General features: G+C 46.0%; 10 protein-coding genes across 10 annotated transcripts; 6 read left to right on the top strand and 4 right to left on the bottom strand.

The window, feature by feature from the left end:
• Positions 1-185: 185 nt before the first annotated feature.
• BT62DRAFT_938149 (uncharacterized protein) lies at positions 186-2,221 on the bottom strand (the record flags this gene model as incomplete). The annotated part of the gene is made up of 2 exons (XM_043187473.1): positions 2,009-2,221; positions 186-1,952 (listed from the first exon to the last, which is right to left on the bottom strand). A coding segment is annotated over exon 2 (1,609 nt), but the record flags the coding sequence as incomplete, so codon positions are not given.
• A 444-nt stretch (positions 2,222-2,665) lies between these two features.
• On the bottom strand, positions 2,666-3,759 carry BT62DRAFT_983163 (NAD(P)-binding protein; the record flags this gene model as incomplete). Its single annotated transcript, XM_043189754.1, has 5 exons — positions 2,666-2,860; positions 2,914-2,987; positions 3,146-3,395; positions 3,430-3,497; positions 3,549-3,759. 5 exons carry the CDS (start codon positions 3,757-3,759, stop codon positions 2,666-2,668), a joined length of 798 nt encoding a protein of 265 aa, XP_043033832.1.
• Positions 3,760-5,796: 2,037 nt separating this feature from the next.
• BT62DRAFT_1080947 (uncharacterized protein) lies at positions 5,797-6,955 on the bottom strand. The gene is made up of 7 exons (XM_043179621.1): positions 6,942-6,955; positions 6,748-6,887; positions 6,633-6,698; positions 6,423-6,580; positions 6,256-6,364; positions 6,072-6,190; positions 5,797-6,013 (listed from the first exon to the last, which is right to left on the bottom strand). Exons 3-7 carry the CDS (start codon positions 6,675-6,677, stop codon positions 5,881-5,883), a joined length of 564 nt encoding a protein of 187 aa, XP_043033831.1. The 5' UTR covers positions 6,678-6,698; positions 6,748-6,887; positions 6,942-6,955; the 3' UTR covers positions 5,797-5,880.
• Positions 6,956-8,759: 1,804 nt separating this feature from the next.
• BT62DRAFT_1012833 (uncharacterized protein) lies at positions 8,760-9,861 on the top strand (the record flags this gene model as incomplete). The annotated part of the gene is made up of 7 exons (XM_043177979.1): positions 8,760-8,826; positions 8,896-8,954; positions 9,199-9,420; positions 9,498-9,527; positions 9,574-9,604; positions 9,655-9,709; positions 9,786-9,861. The coding sequence occupies 7 exons, from the start codon at positions 8,760-8,762 to the stop codon at positions 9,859-9,861; spliced, it is 540 nt and encodes a 179-aa protein (XP_043033830.1).
• A 1,119-nt stretch (positions 9,862-10,980) lies between these two features.
• Positions 10,981-12,799, top strand: BT62DRAFT_629245 (uncharacterized protein). Its single transcript, XM_043181676.1, has 4 exons — positions 10,981-11,246; positions 11,306-11,695; positions 11,750-12,309; positions 12,362-12,799. Exons 1-4 carry the CDS (start codon positions 11,241-11,243, stop codon positions 12,600-12,602), a joined length of 1,197 nt encoding a protein of 398 aa, XP_043033829.1. The 5' UTR covers positions 10,981-11,240; the 3' UTR covers positions 12,603-12,799.
• A 74-nt stretch (positions 12,800-12,873) lies between these two features.
• Positions 12,874-14,278, bottom strand: BT62DRAFT_1080944 (uncharacterized protein; the record flags this gene model as incomplete). Its single annotated transcript, XM_043179620.1, has 5 exons — positions 12,874-12,910; positions 12,956-13,071; positions 13,115-13,434; positions 13,495-13,682; positions 14,037-14,278. The coding sequence occupies 5 exons, from the start codon at positions 14,276-14,278 to the stop codon at positions 12,874-12,876; spliced, it is 903 nt and encodes a 300-aa protein (XP_043033828.1).
• A 53-nt stretch (positions 14,279-14,331) lies between these two features.
• BT62DRAFT_957123 (alcohol oxidase) lies at positions 14,332-17,070 on the top strand. The gene is made up of 12 exons (XM_043188397.1): positions 14,332-14,841; positions 14,888-15,038; positions 15,093-15,317; positions 15,367-15,471; positions 15,524-15,664; positions 15,720-15,836; positions 15,884-16,118; positions 16,171-16,210; positions 16,262-16,322; positions 16,378-16,499; positions 16,553-16,707; positions 16,757-17,070. The coding sequence occupies exons 1-12, from the start codon at positions 14,486-14,488 to the stop codon at positions 16,906-16,908; spliced, it is 1,860 nt and encodes a 619-aa protein (XP_043033827.1). The 5' UTR covers positions 14,332-14,485; the 3' UTR covers positions 16,909-17,070.
• Positions 17,071-17,476: 406 nt separating this feature from the next.
• On the top strand, positions 17,477-18,683 carry BT62DRAFT_938141 (uncharacterized protein). The gene is made up of 7 exons (XM_043187472.1): positions 17,477-17,570; positions 17,625-17,783; positions 17,840-17,935; positions 17,986-18,011; positions 18,063-18,161; positions 18,227-18,321; positions 18,382-18,683. Exons 1-7 carry the CDS (start codon positions 17,510-17,512, stop codon positions 18,395-18,397), a joined length of 552 nt encoding a protein of 183 aa, XP_043033826.1. The 5' UTR covers positions 17,477-17,509; the 3' UTR covers positions 18,398-18,683.
• Positions 18,684-19,023: 340 nt separating this feature from the next.
• BT62DRAFT_938140 (beta-lactamase/transpeptidase-like protein) lies at positions 19,024-21,551 on the top strand. The gene is made up of 11 exons (XM_043187471.1): positions 19,024-19,510; positions 19,558-19,773; positions 19,828-20,149; positions 20,202-20,245; positions 20,297-20,415; positions 20,462-20,529; positions 20,580-20,590; positions 20,646-20,664; positions 20,716-20,869; positions 20,924-21,251; positions 21,310-21,551. Exons 1-11 carry the CDS (start codon positions 19,202-19,204, stop codon positions 21,496-21,498), a joined length of 1,779 nt encoding a protein of 592 aa, XP_043033825.1. The 5' UTR covers positions 19,024-19,201; the 3' UTR covers positions 21,499-21,551.
• An 813-nt stretch (positions 21,552-22,364) lies between these two features.
• Positions 22,365-23,357, top strand: BT62DRAFT_924110 (uncharacterized protein; the record flags this gene model as incomplete). Its single annotated transcript, XM_043184578.1, has 5 exons — positions 22,365-22,452; positions 22,543-22,574; positions 22,886-22,925; positions 23,055-23,103; positions 23,207-23,357. 5 exons carry the CDS (start codon positions 22,365-22,367, stop codon positions 23,355-23,357), a joined length of 360 nt encoding a protein of 119 aa, XP_043033824.1.
• Positions 23,358-27,663: the final 4,306 nt, after the last annotated feature.

The following is a 27,663-nucleotide window of genomic DNA, read 5'->3' as shown; positions in this document are numbered from 1 at the left end:
CGCTTGACAAGTCTCTGCCATGAGAATCTCCTGCACGTTTCTTTACTGTAGCTATCATCGCGTCTCCCTTCTTTCGTTCGCCAAATGTTCTTCCATTCTTTTGCTATTCTTTTTATTCTCCTCTTGTCCCTTCCATCGTCTTAAACCCAAATAGCCACTCACGTACGCACCACCATGACCACTACTCCACTCAAGTAATTACTCCTTCAGAGTCTGTACCGCATCAAACACTATACCATGTCCATTCTGATCAATATTTTCCTATAGACTCGGGAGACTTTTACAGAAAACATTCGCCAAAGCAGCGGTCTACTCCAGTACGATGCTTGCTGGGTACATCAATGACCGATATATATAAAATCGCGTACCCAGCCTCCGCAAGCCTTCCAATCTTTGGACGTTTACCTCTGAGATATCAAACGACGCCGGAGTACGGAGCGTCAAGCTCTCCAACCCCCCATTCTCAACCCTGCGGGACTCCAGAAACCGGACGACAGCATCTTGGCAATTAACGATGCTATCCTCCATGGCAGACGCATCGATCTCGACAGTTCGAAGTCGAGAAAGGGCAGTCGATTTGGTAAGAATTCTAAGGACACCTTGAAGGTGGGCAACATTTTCCAGCCCTTCGATCAAAAGCTCCTCCAGATTCTCAAACTCATCCGCTCCGAGAAGCTCCCAACAATCATTCGTGGGGGCCTGCACAAGAACCAGACGCTTTAATGCACATCGTGATCTACGCACAAGGCACGTAACGCTCTCGGATAGCTCACAAGGGCCACCGAAATTGATTCGAAAGTGCTCAAGAGCAGGTAGAGTGAGACTATTGAGCAGAACTGTGATTGTGGAAGGATAATTGGTATTGGTACGGCGTGTCCTGGGGAAGACGACGTCCAGTGAAAATGATTTGAGCGACGTTGAATGTATGGAATCAGGTACGGGGTGAGATGGGTGGAGAAGAGAATGCTTAACATGTTGGAATGCCACGGTGGCAAGATTGGGTGCGAGCCTGATGAGTGCGAGAGCATCTTCGTTCGAGAGAGACCCAGTGACCACCACGGAGTTTATTTGTGTCCATGGAATGATGACGCGGTCGGGGTGTAGAAAAGGTTGAACATTTTCGACAATAAGCCGACGAAGGCTGGTAACATTACGCAGCAGCGGGACTTCCTCGCGCATTGTGGTAGACCCGTATTCGCTCGAGCTGTATTGGAAGCTAATCAGGGCATCCAAAGGCGAGTCTACAGTCAGGAGACTATCCCTGTCCAAGTCCAAATGTTCCCATCGATACGATGCTGACATTAAGATGAAGAGGAGTGACTGTGGAATCGGGCCACGAAGTCTGACTCGGAGAGGATGGTTGGCGGAACGACAGACGTGTATGGAAAGCAGTCGTGCTGCCTCCGGATGTGGACGAGCATCTTGCGGCCTATGGTCCCAGGAATCGAATGAGGGCGACGGACAAGTCACGTCGATCATGGACCATATTCGAGGGTACTTCAGCAATACGTGCCTCCAGTTTAAGCAAACCATGCCAAGCTTCCATTGATACGGAACACCAATCCGCTGACTCAACGGGTGTGGATCTGAATAGACGGTATATGAATCATTGGCACCTCTCATGGCGTGTGCAAATATTTCGCATAACACGTCAACAGGCAAACGACGAACGGGGTTCAAGACGTCGGTACAGCGCTGTATGTTCCAAACCAGACTATCCCGCTCCTGTAATAGCCCATCCAACTTTGCCTGCGCATCGGCGATATGTGCCTCAACGTCGGCCAAGCGCGGCTCACTAGTCCGCCGCGTTTCTCTGAAGAACGCCTCTTGCGCCTCAGACGGTGGTAAATTGGTGGAGAGAAGAGCTTCAATTTCAGGATCTGGAGCAGGTCGAAACAACGGTATACCTGCACACGTAGCACCGCATTCTGAGCAATTATGAGGCATATCGACTACAATCAGGGTGATTACTATTGTGTAAACATTGACCTAAACGACATATACGTACAGCGGCTTTGCGTTTCCGGCTATGGTGTGAAATTGTCTCGATGTTGGGAAACAGGACGGGGAGGCTGGAAGCAAGGAGTGCTGTCCACGTTGCGACAACGAGGCAAAACGAAGTGTGTTTCCCGGACCCGGTTTCGGCAATCCTCGGCAACGCCTAAGATAAGGCAGAGATCCGCAAATCGTGAATGTTTTGTGGCCAACCCGCACGACCGAGTAGACCAAGTCTCGTTACACAGGTGATTAACGTCGGCTGACAGTGTAATTGGTGTCATTGGAAATTCCAAATACAATGATCGTAATCATTGTAATTTCAAGTGCAATACTAAGTGGTACGCTCAGGTTTCTGATCAGCGGCACGAAGAAAGAACTGAACTGAAGTGCCAACAATTGATAAGTATACAAGCTGTGTCATGGGAGTCGTGGAAAATGGTGGTTTTAAGCAAAGCGACTCTTTTGGCTGGCCGCAACATCGATGTCCGTGATTGAAGAAGTCATCTTGAGTTTCGATTTTCCTTTCGTCCTTCAATTGACGTGGAAATAGGGAATTAGTCTGTCAAGTACTCGCAAGCTACAACCGCAACCTTAGGTTCAACACCTTTTCCCAAGATCCTCAGCATTTCATCCTACTGGAAAAGCACAGAATCAGTTCCAAACCTCACTAACCGATTAAGGTACTCACCCAAACTTTGTCCTGTACGACCTTCCCTTCCTCGCCGATCACGAAATCGCTTTCCTCCACGACCTCTGAGAACGATATGTACGTTTCTCGAAGCTTGTTCTCGTCGTCTGCCCCTTCGATGGCATTATACACAAGCTGTCGACTTCCCTCCTCCGTTGTGAAAGCCAAGGCAGCCTCTTGTTACTCCTGGGGTAGCGAAAATTCGAGATACAGAACCCAGGGTTGACGGAGTTGACAGTGATAGTCGAAGGAGGGGAAGGGAGGCGTTGTTGAAAGGCGCGAGCGAAGGGTACGTTAAGCACTGAGAGAAATTCAGATCAATCTAGGAGGTAGATCATACATTTTGGATCAAAATATCGTCGTTTCATGATTCTGAAAGCAGACTCAGAACAGTACAACGAGGTTAAGGGTTAATGGAGCTCAGTCTGGTGTGTTGTACTCTTCTCTCGACAGTTTGACAAAGGATGTTGGGAGACTCGACCACCTCCTCGGACGTCGTCCAATAATGCACGTCGCTGGCGACAACGACGATTCTCGGGTATACCCCAAATCTCCGAGTACTGTCAATCATCTTCGGGACTAGGCGAATGGCTAATAATCCAGGACCGAGGTTGTTGGTATGCAAACAGGTCTCCCAACCTTCGACGACATTATACCTGCCGAAAGGCGGCATCCCTGCATTCTCGACCAATATATCAAGCCGGCGGAGCTCGCCGCTCGCACTTGTCAGCAAATGCCGTCACGCTTCCAAAATTCGCGAGGTCAATAATCCAGAGCTCCGCCTTCGAATAATCCGTATCCTTCTGGATTCCTACAGCACCAGTTTCAGTTTCTTTTGCAAATCTCAAGACAACAGACTCACGAAGGACCGTTTCCTTTCCCTTCTCTTCGTTTCTACAGGTCAGAATCAATCGTTCAGGATTCATCCTAGCGAAATGTTTTGACGCCTCGAATCTTAAGTCGATGTTTGCCCCGACAACAACGACCGTTTTCCCGGTCAAGTCGACTGTAACGACCGGAGGTATAATCCTGTTTTGGTCGGCAACGAATTGTTCATGAGTCTTAAGAGCCATTGAAAGGGTAGATGATAATCCTGTTAGAGGGCAGCATTTATGGCAGAACTATGGCAGAGCTAGCCGAACGTACGTGTGCGCTCGCCGTCTCACTAGTATCCATTGCGTAACGCAGCCGATCGCTGCAATGACAACGGTTTTGGTAAGAACTTCACACATCACTTCAGAGCATCACTTAGCACTATACTCGGCGAAGGGAAAACGGTAGGAATACACCTTGCGAGTAAAGAAAACGCATTCATTCATTGCTACGCCGCGTCTTGTTCTTGGCATCACTTGGCTCCAACAAATCTTCAGTCCGAGACGTCTAAGTCAGGACCTATTTGAAAATGGCAGCCACAAATAAGCTTATATTTCAATGCCACTTCGGATCCTACGTTGGCGACTAGGAGACAATGAATCTGTAACCCGATGTCTGGATACCAGAAGACATTCAGTTCGGAAGTTGAGAGCAACCATTGGTTCAACGCGCCTCTGCTCTATCAAACGAACTAGACGCAAGCCTCGCGCGGAATTCCCCCGGAAACAGCAGCCTGTCCGACACTGAAACTTGCTCACAAGTACTTTTAGAAAGAGGAAAAGAAGCTAAACTCGTTACTTTCTCACCGTGCGGAGGCAATAGTGAAGCAGCCGGGAATTTTCACTGAGAACATTTGAGCTCGGACCACCGGCTCCTTGGTTTGTTGTTGACAAAGATTCTTCGGCGGGCACCAAGATGATACAAAGATGAAGACTCCGCAACACCCCAATAGTGCTGTCCTGAAGGTGTAGATAAGACTAATGGCGACGACGAGGGCATAGCGTAGCTCACGAAGAGAGACCCGGCCCCACGACTCAGTAAAGCGTATATATCCTCTAGAACTCCCAATGCCATTTCGTATCCACTGTCTTGGACCAGGATATCAGAGATCTGCTAGCCATGACAGAGTAACAACCTCTTGAGTACAAGAAGGGTCGGGTTCAGATTTTGAGAATAGATATCGGTTCAACACACCTCTACGACATCGAAGACAAAAGGCACGGGAACATTTCCCTCAGAAATGGTGATCCATTTAATAGGTAAAGACAATGCAGGCGGGAGCCATTTTGGTACTGAGCAGGTGCTTCTATAGGATTTTAGAAACAAAGCAAAGGAGCCAGAATCCTTGCTTCACTCACCGTATGGAAGGGATCCATGCCCAACATGAGGAAAGGTGAATTCAGATAGTCCCCTTGTAACATCTTATGCCGCGATACGGAAACGGCGAAGACTGCGAGCATTCCGCTCAAAAGGTTGCCAACACGGATTCGATGGCATTAATTCCACGAACATTGGAGACAGTCGTCAAAAGTGACCGTTTAGGTGGATATATGAATCCTTGTAATATATCACGTCACCGCACGATGAAGAGAAACAGGAGGTCGTGGTAGACGGAAGGAGAGGAAATTTGAAATGTTTGGAAACACCGCCACTGATTCCGCATTGACCCCTATCCATGCTCCTCTGCTGAACCCGTATCTTAACGTTTTTATCTAACACCGGGTGAGCTGAGTGAAGTGACTGCACAGAATGCCCGAAGCCTGGAAATTTAGACTCGTGGCCTTGGTTGCACAAAGGAACAGTTAGGCGGATTTAAAAACAAACTCCTTTAGTAACGAGTCCTCGGGTTAGCTCCCATGATTCAGCTGCTAGCCATCTGCTATCATCTAGGACCGCGCAGATAACAATATTCGCACCCAAACATGAGAGGCCTTGGTTGGGAATGAGAATTTCAGTAGCAGTGAGGTCGAATGACATTTCACAGTGGTCAGAAAGATTAGAGAACTTAAAAGAGGACTCGAAAGTGCAGTGCTCTTGTTGCCACCACCCCGTCTAAATGGATTACCCTGAACAAATTCTACTGCACTGTATGACCTGCGAACTTTGGAAAGAGAACTTGAGACCTCTTAGAAACCGTCTTCGGCGGACTTACAGACATCGTGTCAGGAACTTGTCAGGGTCACCGTTCCGAACAAGAGAAAGGAACGTGGCGGAACAGCAGAAAAGAAAGTAAAATTCTCGCGGTGAAAAGCCCTGACATCACGGCGTTCAGCTCGTAGATACTCCGTAGATTTGGTTCGTAAGAGGGCCAAGGCACACGATCAATTAGTATGGTCCCTGATAGAGTGACCTGTCCAGATCTGTTCAATCTGGTAGAATCTACCACCTTGCAGGGACAGGGAGCAATATCCAGCGCCACACCATCCCTCGTGTCGGCAGTCGTCATCGATAGTGCTGCGGATAGTAGGTATCAACCATCGACGAAATACAAAGTACGCATTGGGATACGAACATGCGAACATAAAACACGCCCCCCGGTGCGCAGGCAGTCTTCACAATAAGGGTGGGTAGAGTCCGGGGATGAATATTTAACAAAACTTTGACGAGAGCATTGGACGAGCTCGGCACCGCCTAGACCTTATCCGGGTGTTCTGGCGAACAAACATTTCGTCTGAAATAACGAATCTGTTACGCACGGCAGGTCGTTTCTGAGTGTAGTATGCACACTGTAACTGACATTGCTCCCGTCCATGAAAAGCTGGATGGATACACGCGTATACAATCGAGCCTTCAATCAGTTGCCAACTATACCAAGAATAAGCACTCCGGCCATTCCGAGAAGGTCATTGTTCTTTGGACTCACAGAGAAACATGTGTGCACTCCTGAATGCAAGAGCCGTCGTTTGGGATACAGGCACGCTCGTCTCTCGGCATTTTGAGGAAGATTCGGTCTTGCTGCATTGGATCAAAAGGGTCGGTGGAAAGGTTGTGCCTGTCCTTGTAATCTGTGCCTATCTTTGTCTGACGAAGATGATGAACAACAGTCCCCGACAAAGGCCGACCAGTCACGTACATAATTCGTGAAGAGAGTATCTTCTATCCCTGTGCCCGTTGTCATGACATGTATATTGTTGTGATTCTTTGCCGATGGTCAGTCACCTTCACCTGCCGTGATAGTGATATGCTACCTCCTCGCTGGCAGCTGCAGCATCAGAGAGAGTTCAATTGAATGCCTTTTCATTTCGCCTTCAAATTATGCTGCACACGCAAACACCAAGGTTCGGATAAAAGGGTTCTGACACACAGTGAGATCCCCCGCAAGGTGAGACTGTATCTGAGCTTTCGAGACATATTGATATTTCTGGGTCACTGCCGCACTTACTTTTCCTTCTCTCCTCCTAGCCTGGAATGTGTATGAAGAGAAACATGGCGGACGACTCGGCCCGGGATCCTAATATGGACCGAAAATGCGGCGGGGATTCCTAACACAACCAAATTGGCCGGGACCAACTGGAAGGGACATACCTGAGCACTGTATATAATGGTCATTGCTTCTCAAGTCTCTCTTTCATATTGTCAACTTGTATCAGGCTTATTCCTCCAATTGCTCAAAGTTGCTGTCAGCTGTAAGGCCTGATCACAAGCTGACAATATGAAAGAGAGACTTGAAAAGTGATGACCATAATATATGGTGCTCAGGTATGTCCCTTCAAGTTGGTCCCGGCCAATTTGGTTGTGTTAGGAACCCCTGCTGCATTTTCAGTCCATATCAGGATCCCAGGCCAAGTTGTCCACCATATTTCTCTTCATACACATTCCAGGCTATCCTTGATTTTGTGACATGTCATGATTTGAGAAATCAGGCTAAAAGTTGAAATTTTTGCTGATGCATTTACAAGACCAATCTTTACAAAAGTAAACTCATTTTCCTAGATCTGCCATGCATCTTGTTGGAAATCCTGGGTGTTGCACAGGGTAGACTCAAGGCTGTTAAGACCAGATAGAATGAACTTATTATTCTACAGCTCCTACAGAGCTTGTATTTATACTCTCCAGGCTTATATGTAGAATTTACTACAACTTTCTCTTTCTCTCGAGCTTACTCATCAACTCTCGGCATGATGCCGGATTGCCCTTTCTAGAACTTTCCGGCAAAATCCCAACACATCCTATCGCAACAACCAGCCTGGTACAATGCCATCAAGTTAATGATTTTTCTCACATCGTAACATTGCAATATCTCTGGATCTAACCTCTGCCAGCGGAGGTGCTGGTCATAATTGCTGAGTCTCTCCTTCAGGCTGCAGAATGACTTTATTTCTGGTGGCCAGAGTGGCATAGCGCTTTTGGAATAAATAGGTAGGACTAAAGCCAACTTAGCTCCTGGGACATGCTCAAGATCGTAAACTGCCAGCCCTTATACTCATTCCCAGAACATGGGCCTTCTCACAGTGGTGTTTCAACGTGCGCGCCAGTCACGGTACTTCTATACCTGCCGAGGAGCAAGTTAGGTACGTCACAACGACTACGTTTGTCTCGACTTCCAAAACGTCTTCAGACTCACAAGTTTCTTCATATAGCCAGCAATCGCGGTCTGAAACAAAGTTCTGACACGGCGAAAACTGATATCAGTGACCCTATGGAGCAGTTTTTGCCAGGTAAGGGCAGAGTTAAGTCTTCTAGTCCACTCATAGGTCATCTTTTTTTTGCCGCAGGTTGTACTCCATCCGCGGCTTTGCGTCGAAAACCTTGTTTCCTGATCGGACGACGCTACCGAAAGCACAAAGTCATTCAAGACTAAACCTTATCCCATTATTCAGTCCTGACTTGCCATCATTCCCTTTAGTCAGCTTCTCATACCTACTCTTTACGAGAAGGCTAACCAAGTCATTCACATTTCACAGCCCACTGTCAACACTTGCGATCTGTCTATGAGCCAATCGACGAACATCGATCCTCAACACTTCGTGGTTAACGGAGATTGAGTTTCAATGGGTGGAGCATCATTCCTTGTCGCCCTTCAGTGCACGACGAACGAACGAACGGTGGATGGATGAGGTCCCCGTCTCCAACCATATTCATTTGACTCGACGCTAAACTGTCTTGAGATCGATTCCAGGCATTATCTTCACGTACATGTACGCAGCACTTTCGTCCACGCTGTAAGCGTGCGTAATAGGATTTCGCGTCTATTCTTCCCATGGACTCGGCAACTTCGTTCCTGACGTTAGCGTGGATTCATAGCCTTGTGGTCATTGATGTGCCCGGTAAGCACGCACTCTTCTAAGAGTCTTCTTTTCTGTTATTGCGAAGAGAATACTGAAGTTACGCTGCAGCGCCGCAGAAATACCTAATAAACGGGGTACTCTCAGACTGGCCACCACTCCAGTCAAGTGTAAGTTCACTTTATTAAGAAGCCGGGTAGTAGGCTCGCAAGGCACAAAAACATGTGAAGGAATACCTCAAATTCCTCGACGACAAATTTCGCTAAAAGGTACCTCCGACGGACGACACGCTTTCTCTATTCCATAAGCGACCCTTTTCTGGAATCTCTATTATCATGATGGAACTTGGGCGGACTGGTCTGCCAATAATTATAATACACGCCGGTGGCGGTCTTGGCAATTCATTCTGCGAAGGACAGCACACGGTCACCTTTCGGGAGCAGCGATCCCCAAAATTTCCTTTCCCAAAGACCAACTTTCTCGAACCTGTATTCGCCGCCCTATGTGTCGTTCCTTGCTCGCTCTTCCCGTGTGCACCGAGTCCTCGACCCCGACCAATTTGATCTTCGTCGCTTCATCACTTCAAAGTCTATTTTTACTACAAACACCCTACTGTACGCCCGCAGTATCTATGAGGTCAGTCCTATCTACAGTTTCTTTGCGACCTGATGGAATGTTCACTTTTTGCAAAGATATGTGCGTCACTTTTCCAGGTTTATTCTATGATTTACTTTGGGCTGGATGTAGGTACTTCGGATTGGGGGTTCTTCCTTACAGTCTGTCATTCAGTCGCCGAGTATCTCTCTCAATCTAAGGCTAGGTAAGATTTAGTCCTAAGACTTCTTCAACCGAGATCTCATCGAACGCAAGAAGGCAAGTATTACCCGAATATGGATTATACTGCAGTTCTCGTTGGTCCCCATCCGTAATTCAAATATTCAGAGTTTGTTGATCACTATTGAGCTCACCGAGGTGTCGATTTCTCATCTCGCTTGGTTTAGTCGCTCACAGACGAGTGAAGGAGTTCTTAGTTTGCGTAATGCGTTTTATGCTACTCGTTTCCTCGGACTTTCCTGAAGCGGGTCTTCCCTTTCTTTGGCAATAACAGAACCTCGAAACTTGGACGGGCTATATATGACGCCACAAGCACAGATCCTGAGGGCAAAAAAGAAAACGCGAAACTTTTGAATGCTATAGTTTTGATGGCCCAGACCGAATTCAAGATTGTTTCAGTGGCTTATCTCTACGTTGAAGATCCTCATAAAGACAGACAGTCCGATCGCAACAATATATAAAATCGAAAACGTGATGATAGCATCCGTGTCTCCAGTTCCATCCATGGGTTCAGTCGCGTACACGTGAGTTGCTGCCTCCATTGAATTTTTGCCGTATGAATAGAGTATACAAGTCTCATACAACATCTTTCGGGTGCACGGGCATTTTTGAACGCTATTTTCTTCGCCCTTGGTGCCAGTGGCTCATATATTATTCGTATTTTTACTATGGTCAACGGAGACGAATTGGTGATCGCGGGTGCCTCCGAATGGGTAATTTTTTTTTATTACTAACTAGCTTAACAGCCTCCCGCGAAATCGTCAATATACGTACCTGATTCTACAGCCATTTGGATTTACCTCGCTGGGACATTACTCGGCATGACCGGTAACTTGAAAGTTCGGAGCTCAACCTCCGAAAGGTTGAAGCCTGATACCACGGTCTGTATCTGATGGCAACCTCGAAGGCATTATTCATTCTTCCGACACGTTGTCTTTATACTTGAGGGCGTGGGCTTACTCCGCCTCAACTTGATGACTGTATTTGGAATTCGACACGGTGAACTAGAACCGTGCAATACGCACGACTACATTTTTTATTCCTTTAGATGTATCATTCTCATGTTTCAGATACGGTTGGCTTGACCTTATCTCACGAGGATTAACCTTTTCACTACGGTCTTCTGTCGTCGTCTTCGCCCCTGTCCCGACGATGAAAACAGATCGGTGTCAGGAAATTAAGTACCAAATCCATAATAATGATGGAGATCTCAGTGAAATACCTCGTCTCTGTAGAATTTGACTATGGCTTTTTAGAGTCGAAAAACACTGCATGAATTCCTTTGGTATCATTATTGTCGCCGAGCCGGACCAGCGGCACAATTGTGATTGGTTTGCGGATCTAGCATCAAATTTTGCATTGCCCGATCTGGTATGTGCCGTCCCGAACTCGGAAAGTATGTGTTGTCCATCTAGATGAAGTGCTCTGGACTAAATTATTGTTTATTTATACGACTGCGATGGCCGTTCCTTTGTACTGAACCTTGCTCAGTGTTTCTACAAATCTGCCTATGCACAACTCGACACCTCGAGCCATGAACTTCGGTCACTCGAATTTGGAGGCGTGGAACGCTGGATTCGAAGAGTTGTCTGGGGTGTACTCGAACGCAGAGGCGAGTTCTCATGCTGGTAGAAATGACCCTCATAGCGGTGGCCATCCTACCCACCATTCTCATTCACAATATCAGTCCCAGCGCCCTCTCCATACGACCCAACCTCTCCAGCCACACACGTATCAGCCCTCGGCCCAGCCAAACAGTTGGGCCCCTCGTTACGATTCCTATGACTCCAATCTAACAGCCCAGCAATACACTGTTGATAGTGGTTTTTCTCCCTTCGCTCATAATTCCTCCAACTACCCTACCCAGCCCAGTGCTTACCCTACGCAATCTTCATATCCACCCCCACGACTCACGCCACCCTCCCATCAAGCAAATCAGACACAATCAAATACCGATACTCGTCTTTCGTTTGCCGGGTCTCTCGATCCCTCGACTGGAATTTTTTATCGCACGCCAGAGCACCCGCGTTTACGCACCGCACAAGCGTGCGAGAAGTGCCGGACACGAAAGGCCAAGGTATTTCAGCGTCGTCATTTCTGTCTGTTCACTGACCGACATTCAACTATGTAGTGCAGTGGCGAACACCCGTCGTGCAAACGATGTCTTACCAGAGGTCTCATTTGCCGCTACGCTCCAGAGGGTCGCGTGCGCGGTCCTAACAAACCCAAAAAGCCTGCAACTTCATCTGAAGGCGCGTCGCCATCATCTTCCCAAAATCAAAGCTCCCGACAGCGCCGCCCTGGATCTTCTGGTTCGCCATCGACATCCCACGCGACCACGGCATCCTCCCCTGCACAGTCTACTCGCCCGATAACGACAGAAATTCGTCCCATCCCCGTTGGTGCCTCCAAGTATCGTTCCCATAATCGTCGACCATCTCTATCCCGCTCTTCAAAACCGCGCCCACCGAATTTGGAACTGGACACGATGTCCAGCCATCAGATGCCGTCCGATGGGACCGAGGTGCCGTTGAGCTCTCACTCCGCGCCCTCTCAGGCGTTTTCGTCTTCGCAACCGATGGCTGATCTTCGACGACCGATGTTATCGCTATCAGATGACGAGCGACCACAGACAGGTTTCATCCATCCGCGCGGCATCGCAGGCTTGTCTAGGAACTCACCTGATTCAAAGTACGTATGACCGCATTAGTTTCCTGTACATATCTGATGAATTCATGTGTAGCCCTTCCTCTGCTGTTTCCCTTACGTTTCACAGGACCGGAACTACGCCTCCGCATGTGTATCAATCAACCTCCCCTCATTCTACTAACTACCATTACGATCTCACACCTCCACCGACAACTACACAAGCCTACCATTTTGGTAATACGACCCCACCTCCGTCGCATGTCCTTAGTCAGGCTTCGTATATGAATGACGATGAATCCATGACTTTGACGTATTCATCGCGAACGGGAGCATAGTGGTATTGGAACAGGAGTTAATTTACTTATCTTCTTGAGCTACTACTATGAAAGTATAATATGACACGTATCTTTACGTTCTACTAATCCACCGTCTTTCTACACACTGTTAGTGTGCGCTGATACGATCCCCTTTCGATGAATTATTGTTAGATTGTGTATCTTGACCATAGTAGGAATACTATGCCATGACAGACTACCCCAAGTCCCAACTACATTAATCACGCAATTTACGCACTTTCTGCTATGATGTAGGCTTAATGCAATCCCTTCAAATTGCCTTTTCTTCCTCAAGGAAAATCACGCCCCTGCGTAATCAAATTTGAATTGAGCATTTTCTTTGATCGATTGACCGATCGGGAAAAAAGCCCGACGCGACGCCTGCTGTACGACATGTGCCGGATGAAGACGACTGAGTGTCGCCTTGATTTCGAAGAGCTTCCTGGGTCAAGAGAGACGCTGAAGGTACCTATTCGCTATGAGGATCCTCAATCACTGCTTGCATTTCCTACTCCGCTATTTCCAAATCCCTGTCTCTTCCCGATCATTAGCACATGTCGTCCAGACCCCAAAAAAAGATATACGCCAGTTTTTTTCTTAGTGTCGATCCGCGTGCTTTTCGGGATTTCCAAGAGGGTAATGCGCTGCAACCTAGCAACGCCAATACAACCGTGATTTGTGGAGATCTTCCGGGGTCTTCCCCTCTTCGTAAGTGTATTGTTATTATTCTGTCGGGACCGAGAATGAAGTCGGGGGAATGCGGATAGTCGTTGTGAAGTAGCGCGTCGGCGGCTGACTGGAGATGATTGGCCGATACCAATTTTGTAGAATTCTACCAGGAAGAAATGTCAGGCACCTCGTCCGAAGATTGTTTTTTTTTTTCTTTTCACACCTAGGGGAAGGTAGGGTGGTCCTGATCGCCCGTGGTGGTCGATAACAGCAAAGATGTGAGGACAGGCGGCCTGGAACAGCCTCTCGGGGGGTCGCAGGATAGGACCGCGCACTGGTCTATGGTCGAGATCGACGCCGACGCCTGGCCAAAGCCAGTGGTCTCGAAGTTCCCCTAGATTCCCCGAAAGTCTGGCTAGATCCACGCGCCAGAAATGAAGGTTAGGGACAATTCAATTATCAAATTTCTGCCAGCCAGTAGACAATTGTGTATCCATGTCCAGAACCGTAACAAACGTTTGATGTTACCAGCCCGATATGATGGTGGAAATCTCCTGAAAGAAAGGGGAACAGCCGAACACACCCCCTCATAAAGTTTGGTGTTATAATGGTTTCTGACAATATGTAACGCAAAACCAAGAAGACAGAATTGGGTGGACGTCCAGTGAGGGACGGGAGATATGCACTGCGGTTTTCAATTCCCTGAGAATGAAGCTAATCAAGAGTTTGTACTACAAGTATATGTGCTAACACTGGTTGGGCTACGGGGAGCGAGAGCCCCGGCACCACTCTCCATTGTCGCGGTAAGCATGGATCACGACACCAGGCCGTGCATAGCGGAGTACAGGGTACAAGGAACCCGTCACATGCGGCAAATCTACGGAATGAATTGCCGAACCGGCAAGTGGGCTCCGCTTCAATAGTCGGCCCGTTGTCGGTTGATGGTCTCGTAGTGGTAGCGCATTATTTCTTTGGCTTATATGCCAAAGCAAGCTTTCCTGCAACATCTGTCCTCATATTACTCTTATTTGTTTTATTGACACGACTAAACGGCTTTTCTCATGTCGGCGGCGTCTTCATACCGTGGTGGAAATTTGTTCGATGCTGAAACGTTACTTCGACCTCGGTGTAACAACTTTTTTTAAGCGATGAAATGAAATGGTGGATTACTTGTGAGTGCTGCAAAGCTCTTGACCTATATAAACTTGGCAATAATGGGCGCTTGTCGCGTCTGGAACCTCATCACTATGCGTTCTCTTTCCCTTACACTGTTTGGTTTAGTATCTTATGCTTTCACTTTTCCTCTAACCAAACGCGCCTCTGGAGTCACTACTGATGCCTCTGAAGCCGATGCTCAATCCTTTGACTACATCGTTGTTGGCGCTGGCCTTACTGGAACAACAGTGGCCGCGCGACTTGCAGAAGACTCCGGTGTAACAGTTCTTCTTATCGAGGCCGGAGCAGATAATCGTGACGATTCTCGCGTCTACGATATCTATGCTTATTCTCAGGCCTTCGGCACCGAACTGGATTGGAGTTGGTCGACAGACGATGGCAGGACTATTCGTGGGTAAGTCTTTTCCTTTCAGGCTGTCAAATTATTCAGGCTGGGCTAGGGGGAAAACTCTGGGTGGAAGTTCCTCAATCAATGGCGGACACTATACACGTGGTTTGGACGCGCAATTTGATGCATGGTCCTTACTCTTGGAAGACGATGAGTCCGATGTGGGCTGGAACTGGCAAGGGATGTTTAATTACATGAAAAAGGTACCCATTTTGGTTCATTCTGCTTACCAATCTTTTACCAATCTGCCCGCCCAGTCGGAGGATTTCTCCGCGCCTAATGACCAACAATCTGCAAAGGGTGCGCAATTCAACGGTGATTACCATGGATACAACGGACCTGTCCAAGTGACGTACCCCGACGAGATGTACGGTGGACCTCAGCAGGGCGACTTTGTCAACACAGTCGTCAATCTCACTGGCATCTACCATTCCCCCGGTCTCAATGGTGGCGGAGCCAACGCGGTCTCAATCACACCTTTGGTGAGCATAATGTTTGACCTCGTCTCGTTATTGCTAATGATATACATAGACCATCAATTGGCATGACGGTGATCATCGTTCTTCTTCGGTTCAGGCATACCTTACCCCCGTCGAAAGTGTACGATCCAATTGGCTTACCCTTGCTGAGCATCAGGTACGTTATTGCATTGCTCTTAAGACATAACTCTCTGTAATCGCCATGATAGGTTACTAAGATCAATTGGGCAAACACCAGTAGTGTTCTCTTGACTGCATCTGGTGTTGAATTTGCTCCCGCAAGTGGAGGGTCTACCAGATACACTACCACTGCAAACAGGGAGGTCATTGTTGCATGCGGTTCCATCCAGGTTTGCTCTCTTCTTCTGTTTAACGATATCTACCGTACTGACTCACCATTCCTAGTCTCCTGCGCTCCTTCAGCTTTCTGGAATCGGCGACTCCGATGTCCTGGGACCTCTAGGAGTCGATACACTCATTGATCTCAAGACTGTCGGCAGAAATCTTCAGGAGCAGGCGCTTGTCACCATCATTCTCATACCTTGGCATGACTTAATTATTAATACCAGACAATGAACTCCCTTGGCGCTGGCGGTAACTTTGACGATGGAGGACGTGGACCTTCGGATGCCATTGCCTACCCCAATATCTATCAGGTATTTGGCGACGAAGCAGCAGCATCTGTTAGCAAGATCCAGTCTAATCTGTCATCCTGGGCCAGCAGCCAAGCAAGCTCAGCGTTGAGTGCAGATGCTTTGGAACAGATATATAGCATCCAAGCTGATTTGATCATAAACCACAACGGTAAGTTGGACTTTCATACGAGATCTGTATGGTAATTAACATTGTACATCAGCACCTATCGTTGAGCTTTTCTTTGATACTGGGTACCCAGCGTGAGCTATAATGTTTGAGTTTCGTGCCATTGGTTCTGACGTTCTCCAAAGTGCTCTTGGTATTGATGAGTGGCAGCTACTCCCATTCAGTAGAGGAACCGTCCAAATCTCGGTATGCGCAATTTTTTCCAAGTGTGCCGGAGTTCTTTTACTAATACGTTTCATAGACCACAGACCCATTCACTCAGCCGGCAATTAACGTGAACTATTTCTCCGTTGATTGGGACCTCGATGTCCAGATTGCCAGCTCCCGGCTGTCTCGCACTATTCTTGCCAGTCCTCCACTCAGGTCAGCGGGGTTTTGAGGCCGGAATTGATTTGTGACTCTGACGAATTGTATAGCGACCTCTCGACCGGCGAATCTATCCCTGGTGACTCAGTTCCTAACGATGACGACCGCGGCAGTGACGAGGAGTGGAGATCGTGGATTACGAATGGTTTCACGGCAGTGTCGCACCCGATTGGAACATTGGCTATGATGAAGAGAAGTCTTGGCGGTGAGTTTCATGTTTCATTTTTTGTTTTCATTATTTGACCATCGTAAAGGTGTCGTCGACTCTCAGCTCAAGGTTTACGATACCTCTAACGTTCGCGTCGTCGACGCTTCGGTTGTGCCTTTGCATATCAGTGCTCATCTTTCTGCAGGATTGTATGGCGTTGCTGAAAAGGCGGCTGATCTAATCAAGGCCTCATATTGAGCGTCTCGATACCCTTATACTTTGACTTATATTCCCTTGGACTATTGTTTGGTTTCATATTAACAGAGGAAGGCTTGCCCTCGTCGGCGTTTTTTCGGACTGATACCACTGTACAGACTTGTATAGTAGTGCTGTAGTAATACTAGTAGCCACTGATCTGTGGGCACTTCTTCATTTTCCGGACGGTGCGGAATGCTGACATGAATAAAGGAAAAATCAACATACCAGTAGTAATAGTTACACCAGCGGCGGGCTGTACAATGAAATTGTGCCCTGGATGTTCCTTGGAGCCGTCGGGCTCGTATGACCCTCGGATATGAATCTATACATTCTACAGGCAACCCTACCACGCGTTCACCATTAGCTCGAGTCACGAGTACGCCTACTCGAGGGCTTCATCATACATGTGGTTGTTCGGCATAAGTAAAGTGGCGCAGAGTTGATGCTCTATTCTCAACCATATCGGTCTCCTCTATCCGTGCTGGGAACCGTCTGGTGAGTTGGAGGCGCCTGGAACTCGGGACACGAATATATAAACCACTATAGCTGAGTTGAGGTTTTCCCATCGAACGAATTCGCCCTCTGTTTCGATACGTCCAACATGTACTTTTCTCTCGCTTTTCTCCTTTCGGGTTTGGCACTCGTCAGCCCTGTCTTGTCAGGTATGCATCCTGTTGGGATCATCATTGCTGTTGCCTGACCGCACCACCTTAAAGAGGTCTGCAAAGGGCAGGTCACGCTCAGCGAGTACTATATTGGAGTGGACAAGAACGTCAAGGTCGAGACTGTGTCCTGCCCCGAGATCTCTCACGCTAAGCGCAGCGACTTGTCTTCCCGCCAAGCTTCGGGTGCTACCAATGTCTGTGGCGCAGAGTGTAAGTGTATTTGCGTATTTTCTGTGTGGGAGTTTTTGATTGATGAAAATGGGCAGGTGACACCTCCTGTTTCACTCCCAGTGGGGGTGGCCCGGATCCTAATGAGTGCCATGTCATTGCTGATGCACTCCGCTATGACAGTGAAAATACTGGTGCGTGTTTGTTTGATTTTACGAAGGTATTTGGGCTCACCGTTGAATAGGAACCTACTTCGATGTTAATAACGGGGTATGCACACAATCTGGATCAATGCCGTGCAGATCTCTAACAAATTTCCAGACCGCTGGCGATAATATTGTTGTCATGACTTATAACAGCTGCGAGACCTTCTTTGCCAATCAAGCGGACGGGGTTCTGGAGTACTGTCGTACTGACTGGGTATGAGGATGGGGTCTTTTGTTTGCTGTAATTTATTGGCTCAATGCTTTCTATCTCCATTATAGGCCTCTGTCATTGACTGGGTGGCTCCGAACTGCCAATCCACCCAGAATGCGCATGGTGGAGACTGTATTGCTAGTGACCAAACGTGGTTTATCCAGTGAGTTTCCCGTGGCTACTATGCACACGTTCTTTGACCGAGTGACGAATTTCACTTCAGGGTCCAGCACTCTTAAAGCAGTCGACCACTTGACCGTTCGTGAAAGAAACGTTGCAAGACAGGGAATTTTTAATTGTTATATCAAATCTTGCACGTACTTGGACATGCATACCACTTCGTCTTTCGTTACCAGTTAAATACTGAATCTGTTTGAACCACATTTCTTATCGTTGGCCTTATTTCATGGCTACCTGCAAGACCTTCGCGCACTCGACTAAGTCGTGAGGATTGTCCTGATTATTTATTTAAATCAACCGTTGAACATATTCGTTTCGTTCGTGGGTCGAACGATAGAATTTCCAGGCCGGCACTTCGTTCCGAATCTTTCGTGCATGACTGAAGTTAGGTTCAACTTGAACGGTCTTCCTGTTAGATCGTTCTTTCTGACTCAATCGCCATTATACTCCACGCGGTTTCATAATCCCCTGCGGCTCATTATCAATGGGCAGTCTGATCCTATAGGATAGAGAGATGTTATAACTGGATATCCCTATATATTTATGGAGAACGCGTACTTAGATCTACGCAGATTAGACCTTTGGTTGACATTGATAATGGCAGGATCCTTAGATGCCTTTTTTGAGCCACAAATTGTCATCTCGCTATTTGCCGCTGTCGTCTCGTCTCTTGTTCTGCTATCACCATCATGTTCTTTCGGATCAAGCATATTTATTATTCACGCACCTGTTCCACATCGTTTTCATTTTTTTTTCGTCCAATTGACGCCGGTTATAAATAAATCCGACCCTTACCACGGCATCACCACTTAACGTAATGGAGAACTGACTCATTTCGAAATTCCCTCTGTGTCCAACACGAAATGCACTCAAGGATCCTATTCTTTCTAGCGTTAACACCTCTTGTGATTGTTGTGATCTACAGTCTACCTGCAAACAAACAGGCTGCTTTTCAGGTGCAACCGGCGAATAGGCTGCTTGACCTGGATATCGACACCTTCATTGAAGGCGTATTGGCGGACTGGAAGTCTCCTGGAGGCTTAGGTGTAGCCGTTGTAAAGGGTGGTGACGATGGCGGGTGGCAGGTTGAAACGAAAGGATACGGGTTCGCGACGCTGGGTGGGAGCAGGGTATCGGAAGATACGCTCTTCTGCATTGGTTCTAATTCCAAGGTGCATTAATCAACTAATTCAGGGTAATGTGAGCTAATTCTGAGCAGCTTTTCAATGTTCTTGCGACTGGCCTTCTTATTTCCAACGAAAGCCTCGTTCCCAGGATTTCCTGGGACACCAGGATCGCGGATATCGTCCCCGAGTGGGAGCTGAGGGATCCTGTCGCGTCCGCAAGGAGTACGATTGTTGATTTGATGAGCCATCGGACGGGTCTCCCTCGGGATGACTTGATGTATTCCTGGACGGAGGATATACACTCTTTGGTCAACACTCTTGCTTCACCGATTGCTTTTCAGCTAGAACTTACGGGCCTGTAGCTCCCCAGATTCAAGTTCCTCCGGCCGTCGACAGAGTTTCGCGATAAATGGCAGTACAACAACAATATGTACACATTACTGTCGTATTTGCCGACTGTCCTGCTGCCGTCCAGGATACCGTACACGCAATATGTCAAGGAACATATATTCGATCCTTTAGGTCTTAGCTCGACTACTTTTTCCGGAAACGTCGCGTTGGAGAGCGGGAACTTGGCGGAGGGCATAGCGCGGGATCAGGTCAATAGGACGGAGGATTTGTTTGGACAAGGTATATTGCGTTCGATGCCTTACTGGATTTCGGTTGATGGAAACGACGGATCGCGTGAGTGCATGGATACTTCTTCTCACGAGTCAACTAAGGTTTTCAATCACAGTGCTATCTGGTGCTGGTGGCGTGATTATGAGTGCCAGAGATGCTGTACGCCGAGTACCCATCGTGTCAGCCACAATTTGTTGATCTACTCCTCAGGTAACATGGCTACAGACACTCTTACTGAATGGCAGAAATCCTTTGACTCACGAGTCTGTCATACCACCTGAAATTATCAAGAAGGCGGCCACCGGGGTCACTGTGGTTCATGGACAAATGTAGGTCACTCTGTTCATACTTTTAGTCCCACTTGACCGCTCTCAGGAGTCATCCAACCTTATCTCCTGTTGTGTATGGTGGGGGCCAAGCTATTATGGCATATCGAGGGCATAGTAAGCGACATTTGCTTTTTATTCAGCGCCAAATTGACGTGTGCTCCCAGCTTTGATTGAAGTATGTTTCTGTATCTTCACGCGTGAGGCTTGACCATAATCATAGTTCTGACCAGCATGGAGGCTCTGCACCAGGTAGATTGGCTCTCCCTTCTTCCTTTATACGTTCTTTATGATCTGCTATAGGTTTCCACACACAGATAGCCAGACTTCCCTTCGATAATCTTGGCGTTGCGGTATTCTCAAACGATGACATATACGGCGACCGGATCATGAACATTGTCAAGTTCGGTATCATAGACAAGGTTCTCGGTCTCGAGCGGATCGACTGGAACGACATGTTAGTGTTCATCTCCCTGCTGTTCTCCCTTTCTCCTTCCTAAATGCTCCCTAGAATGAAGGCTGCTACAGCAGCGAGCTATAAGAAGGCCTCCTCCCAGATAATCCCACGTCCGGACAACCCAAAGCCCCCGTCAGCACTTTGGGAAGGACGGTACAAGAATGATGCGTATGGTGAAATCCTGCTCTGCCTCGTCGGTCTGGAGTCGTCGACCCTACCAGAATGCCATAAGCTCACCGACGAAGTCTATACGACCCTCCCAGGCGCGATAGACCTCGCTATCCCAACTTTGGTAGCCAAGTGGAACAAAATCTGGGCTTCACATATCGTGTTGGAGCATTTCGATGGAGATTTGTATAATGCGAGTGCTTTGGATAGTATTGTGAGTAGAGCGGTTCAGTCATTTTTATTTTCCATGGACTTTCTGACATTCCTGTCAGGCTACGGATGACGGGTTCTGGGTGAATCAGGAGGCGAGAGACGAGCTCATTACGGCCGAGTTTGTGATTGAGGAAGATGGTGTTGGGTTTGGCTTGACCGGCGGGATTTGGGGTGCTGGTCCCGGCGTCGATCCTCCGAAGGGTGATACAGTGCGGGAGAGAGCTGAAGTATGGTTTTGGAAGGTGTAATAAAGTGATGTACATTCGCACTATGTATCTATAATTTACACATGGAAAGGTGATCATCTTCATTGCGCCCAGGGAGGGTTAGGTATTCGATTTCGGTTCGTGTCCACCGCGCCGCCGAGAGCTTGAGAAGTGCCCTATAAACAGCGGTATGCGGCGTACGATGAGTGATATGGCATTCTTACGGCGCCTAACATCTTATCCGATGCAGAGAGGACCTATCGTCTAGGGACGGGTAAACAAGCGAGCTTCCGCGCGGACATATTTATTGGTTAGCAAATCAATATATCACACTTGTGCCTACACCGGCAGTTATGAATACAAAAGATCTCAATGGCTATCGTAGCAGCGGCGCCGAAGAGATCCTTGTCCCTGTTTCTTATGAATAAAAATTACAAAACATCAGTGAGAAGTATCCTCCTTTGCCGGTTTCCTGAACTTATGGTTAAAGCAAGAATAAATATAAGCACAAGTGAGTTTGGTGGGTCCCAGCGGAAAAAGGGTCGGCCGATCGGCAACTTGAACTCATCACTGGTCCGATGAAACCCGACAGGTTAACCTTTATGATGTCACAATAGGGTAGCTGTTACGCAGTACGACCTACTTGTGCCCCGGATCTATATCTATCATTAGGCTGCGGTCCAATATCCTGGTTCACACTCCATATAGCCAGCCTATGTGGCTTGATGCTGCTACCTACCTTGGACATGTGACTTGTCATTGCAATTATTCCATGGGATATCACTTGACAAAAGTTTTGTGTATACCAAGCGGCCACATTTGATGACTTTGATAACAGTATATGATGTCATTCCAGGCTATACATCCAATTCTCATCTTGAATGGACTTGTCAGTGGGCTCATCAACAATGACAGCCTTCCAACTGTTCTTTCTTCCAGCCACAATGTATCTGCTCTATGTCCTTGTTCTGCATTTATGGTGTAAAGTTATGAAAGGTTTGTGGTCCACCATGACCATCATTTCTACTAGGTGTGACCCTTGTCTTTGCTATACATAAAATCCTAAACAATTGACCTGTATACCAGGATACAAGTGGGTTATTTGTCAACAAGATGCTGTCAGTGATCTGAAGATGACTTGGTACTGACAATATTGCACTGTATATCACATTGGAGGATACTTTGACATACACCATCTTCTATTGACATGATTGCTGATTTTCTTAATGTCTATCCTTGTATTCCAATCTCCAAGCAGGTCTGTGACATCCTCTGAAAAGGGACTGTCCATCAACATTACCAGAAGATCCTGAATGGTTTATTTTCTGCTTCTCAGATGCAGAAATTTCTCCTCATTTTTCAATCTTTGGCTTTCCTGATGCATCTGTTTTTGTACTATGAAGATATACAGACAGTGATATCATTATAGCTCATGGATAAATTGAACAAGAAACTCAATAATAGCTCTTGTGTGCTGAATGCAGTTGAATAGACAAGCAAAGTCAAGCTTGATATAATTGGAATGACTATACCATCCAATGTGTCTTTTCTCATCAACAAAAGAACTGACTGCATACCAGCTTTCTTCTGATTCAAAGTATTGAATGATGATCAGATGGAGCTGATGGATGCTCTTAAGGATGCAGTGTAAGTCATCATCTCATCTAGACTGGCCTCATGCAGTACCTTACCATGACTGTCAGTATGGATTCATAGATGCATCCTCATGTCATCAATCTTCTGTTCATAGCTCTTTGGAGACTGTTGCAAGATTCTGTATTGAACATCCTATTGCTGGTTCCCTCCAAGAAAATGCACCAGATGTTGAACTTCAACAGCATCTCCAAACAGAGCTGATTCTTGAAGATATTTTGAGTGATCACAGTTGCCTCCAATGGTAAGAACCCTGAGGAAAAGGATATTGTAAACATTCTGGATGAGATTCATCCTGAATAATCATCCTTTGTATTTCATTCTTAGTTTGGGTTTGTAGACCATAGTGCTTTCCTATCTTTCCAATGAAGATAAGAAGAAAATGAGTAATGATGAAATCAAATCACAGTTGGCATAAGTAACATCTCATTGATGAAAATTCATCTCTAACATCTTTATCAAATAGTGTCTTCATATTGGCTGGTCATGATACCACCATGAATGTGATCACTTTGCTTCTGTATAAACTGAGCTATCACTCTGATGACCAAAAGCAGATCCAAGATGAGATCAAACAGTTCCAGATGAACAATGACATGATGCTGAAATCCAATGATTATAATTCCATGTCATTTCTCAACACTGTCATAAAGGTGTTGTGTATACTTATATTACACTACACATAAACAGACTGCCAGTCAGGAAACAATATATATCTGTCATGAACTTCACATGTCAAACCTGTGCTTGTACAATAGAAAGTCTCAATACAGATTAGCTCTTTGCCAACACTGTATTTGTTCATGGGCATGGTATAAACAGGGAATATCAGTTGCTGATTACTTCAAAGACATCCATTTGTTCATATATTTACCAAATGGCAGACTAAGAAGACATTCTTCTATTGTCAGAGCCCATTATGACCACTAATGGAAGAGTCACTACTGAAATTCCAATCTCCAAAAGACAAGTTATCTCTGCATCCTTGTATACTTATAACCAGCATATGGTTTGATTCTGTCAATGTTTGTTATAGCTCATCTCAGTTGTGTTTAGCCTTCCAACAGTCTGATGTGATAACACTAACCAATGGAATCCAAGTGTTAGACCTAAGTTGCATGTGATCAAAACACATGATAAACAGATGCTGTATTGTATTCATACAGTCACATCTGAGTCCACTGATATGCTCTGTTGACCATTGTGCTTCAAGGCCATTGACAAGAGGCTCAAGAATGAAATAGTATGGATAAACTTTAGCTTGAAGCTGGAGTTATACCAGTGAGAGCTAGCCTACTTATATACTGTTCATTTATAGTGATAATTATACTACTTCCTATTGTACATGTCCTGGTCTTTGTGCCCTTTGTCCTTGAGTGTCATTGTTGCATCAAAAGACAATGACTGATGTGGCTTGTTGTGCTGACTAAGCTGATCCCACGGTCTTAAGCACCGGGATTGGCACTCTGACTAAGCATAAATAGGGGTTAGTTGAGGAGAAATAAGGAAATAAGTGAGAAAAATTGTAACACCAAGTCAATTTCTGAATTCTGCAGAGAAGAGGCAACTGTCTCTCAACATGTACTCAAATTTATGTGCATCCTTCTTTTTATCTATTTCTCTAAACACTGATTGCTTTGCTAGAATGACATTCAGTGAGTATGCCATTATCTACAGTTCAACCTTGACTCACCACTGCAATAGATGCAGGCATCCATGTATGCCTTGGGTAAAAAGCATGCCTTTCACTATTGAGCACAAAAACTGGCATAGATTTATGGAGTTCAGTTGGAGATTTGCATGAGCATACTTGCCATTGAATTTGTTTATAGTTTTACAAAGTCTACAGGACTATGGAGATCAAATCAGTCACTGTAGAGATTCTCCATAACTTTGAGTTCAAGCTTCCTGAAGACATAGAGCTACTGGATATATCAGGGATGCATAGTTGTCTTCCAATTGTTAAGAGAGAGTTGATCAATGGCACTCAAATTTTATTGCATATAGCTGTTGTGAGACAATACTATACTTCACCAAGTATGACTAACTTATATAAACTTGAGATAATGTTCCTGAGCAGTCAATTGCTTTCTAAGCAATGACCATCATATCAGATGAGTAGCATACTCTATTCACTGCCTGGGTGCTCTAATTATAGTGAATGGAAAGAAAACATGTCAGTCCTACTGAAGGTCTAGCATAAGTATCCCATCACAATCAGATAAGACTCTGAACTAGAGTTTGCTGATCTCAACTATCTGACATATCAGAAAAAAAAAAGATTGAAAAGAGTGAAAAAAAACAAAGATGTCATCTGCTAGTACAATCTTGTTGCAGGATGACACAAGTATCTGATATCAACCTTATATAAGCATAGACAGTTTTGTTCTGAGTTGATGGTTAACTGCCTTTAAGCAATTGACCATCATACTCAGGTGAGTAGTAGTCATATGTACCAACTGCCTTTAAGCAATTGACTGTCATACTCAGTCTGGCTGTTATTCACTGTGTGATAATAACCTGCCTGCAACAGATTATGAGCCCTGTGTTTTAAGGTCTATTTCATTTTTTTCATCTTTGCATCTTGCTTGTGCCCTGCTATCTCTCCATCAGTCACTTCACTACTGAAACAATATCATCACATACATCATGCCATCCTTCAACACAATCAAAAAGGGCTTCAACAATATAAATGCCTTCAATTATAGCAAGTAGGAAGAAAACATATTAGCCCTACTCAAAACTCACCATGAGTACCTTATCACCATTGGCTGTGACCCTGAACCAGAGTTTGCAGACTCTGAGAAGCCAATATATCAGGAGAAGAAGGGCTGGAAGGAGACTCAGATATTAGCTGCTGGCATGATCTACCTCTGCCTTGATAAATCCCAGAAGGCTCATGTCAAGAGCTGCCTTGATGATCCAGAGAGGATGTGAGACACATTAAAGGCACACCATCAGCAAAGAAAACCAGTGACTCAATTTGTAGCCTATGACAGCTTTTTCAATCTCAAGAAGGAGACAGAAGAGTCACTTCCAGACCTTGCCAGTCAGGGCACTCAAATCATAAGTCATATCCATGCTCTGTGCTCTGCTCATTTTGGCCTCCAGCAGTTAGAAGAAGAGCTTCTCATTATAGCTCTGATTTGTGCACTCCAGAAGCCTGAATTTGGAAACTTTATCATATCACTATTTCTTCTCTCCAATAAGCTCACTCTTGAAGGACTCCACACTGCATTTCACAATGAAGAAAACAATCAGAAGCTGCATGCCAGTGATCCAGCAGTCTCTGTTGCTCTTAAAGCCACACCTTTCCATTCAGCCATGAATCCAGCTACCAATGCTGCTGCAAAATGTGAATAGTGTCTTTGCAAGAATCATGCAGAGAAAGAGTGTATAACCAAAAAGCTCTCACTTAAACAGGACTGTGAACATGCTGCCAACCATACTGCTGAGAAGCATCATCACAAGAGGGCTGAAAAGAAGGATTTGGAAGCTGCTAACTCTGCTGAGACAAAGGAGGAGACTGTTAGCTAAGCAAGTACTGATTTATCATCACCTGCTGTATCTCATTGAAATACCAATACAGGCACTTCTCATCATATGACTCCTTACCAACAATGGTTCTGACTCTATGCTCTACATGTCATTCCTGTTTGTCTTGCAGACAATTCAGTCATCTATTCAGCAAGGATTAGATCAGTAGTACTGGAGCCAGAGATTCAGAGGGAGAAAAGCTCAGCAGTGGAACTTCTTGACACACTATATGTATCAGCATTGAAAAGTAATCTCTTATCATCCTATCATCTCACACAGGAAAAGGGATTCAAGATCTTAATCACTGAATCAGATGTCACTTTCAGCCAGAGTGAAAAGGTTTGATTCACTGCAACTGTAAATGAGAGCAATATTGGCTATGTCAATGCTACTACATATTCATTCTCAAAATTGGCCACTATCATTGCAAACTCAAGCTCCACAAGTACCTGCCAGATGGACAACACACTTTGGCATAGACATTGCTGTTATTGAAACATGGACACTATATAGCACATGCACACAAAGCAGCCAGTAACTGGAATGAAGTGAGAGTTAGGTCTTTCAACTGATTCTATCTGCACACCATGCCTTGCTGGCAAACAGTATCACCACAATGTTCCTCATGGCCCCTTAGAGTGGAAGAAACATCTTCTTGAGCAAGTATACAGTGATATCAAAGGTCCAATACCTGTCACAACTCCAGAGAGCTATTGCTACTAGATAACATTTATCTGCAGTGCATCTGACACTTGGGCTGTCACATCTCTGAAGTATAAAAGTGATGCCTTTAATGCCTTCAAGTAGTTCAAATCATATGCAGAGAATACCCATTGAGGACTCAAAATCATTGAGTTTCAGAAAGACAAAGATGGTGAATATATGAGAAAGGAGTTTATTGACTTCTGTGCTGAGCATGGGATCAAAAGGTGACACACTGAACCCAATAAACTATACCAGAATAGCACAGCAGAATGAGCCAATCACATGATTGCAGAGGCCATCACTGTCATGCTA

This window comes from Guyanagaster necrorhizus (assembly GCF_019112545.1).
Source record: "Guyanagaster necrorhizus MCA 3950 unplaced genomic scaffold BT62scaffold_51, whole genome shotgun sequence".
Taxonomy (NCBI): domain Eukaryota; kingdom Fungi; phylum Basidiomycota; class Agaricomycetes; order Agaricales; family Physalacriaceae; genus Guyanagaster; species Guyanagaster necrorhizus.
Note: the sequence above shows the minus strand (reverse complement) of the source record. Positions and strands in the feature narration are given on the sequence as shown.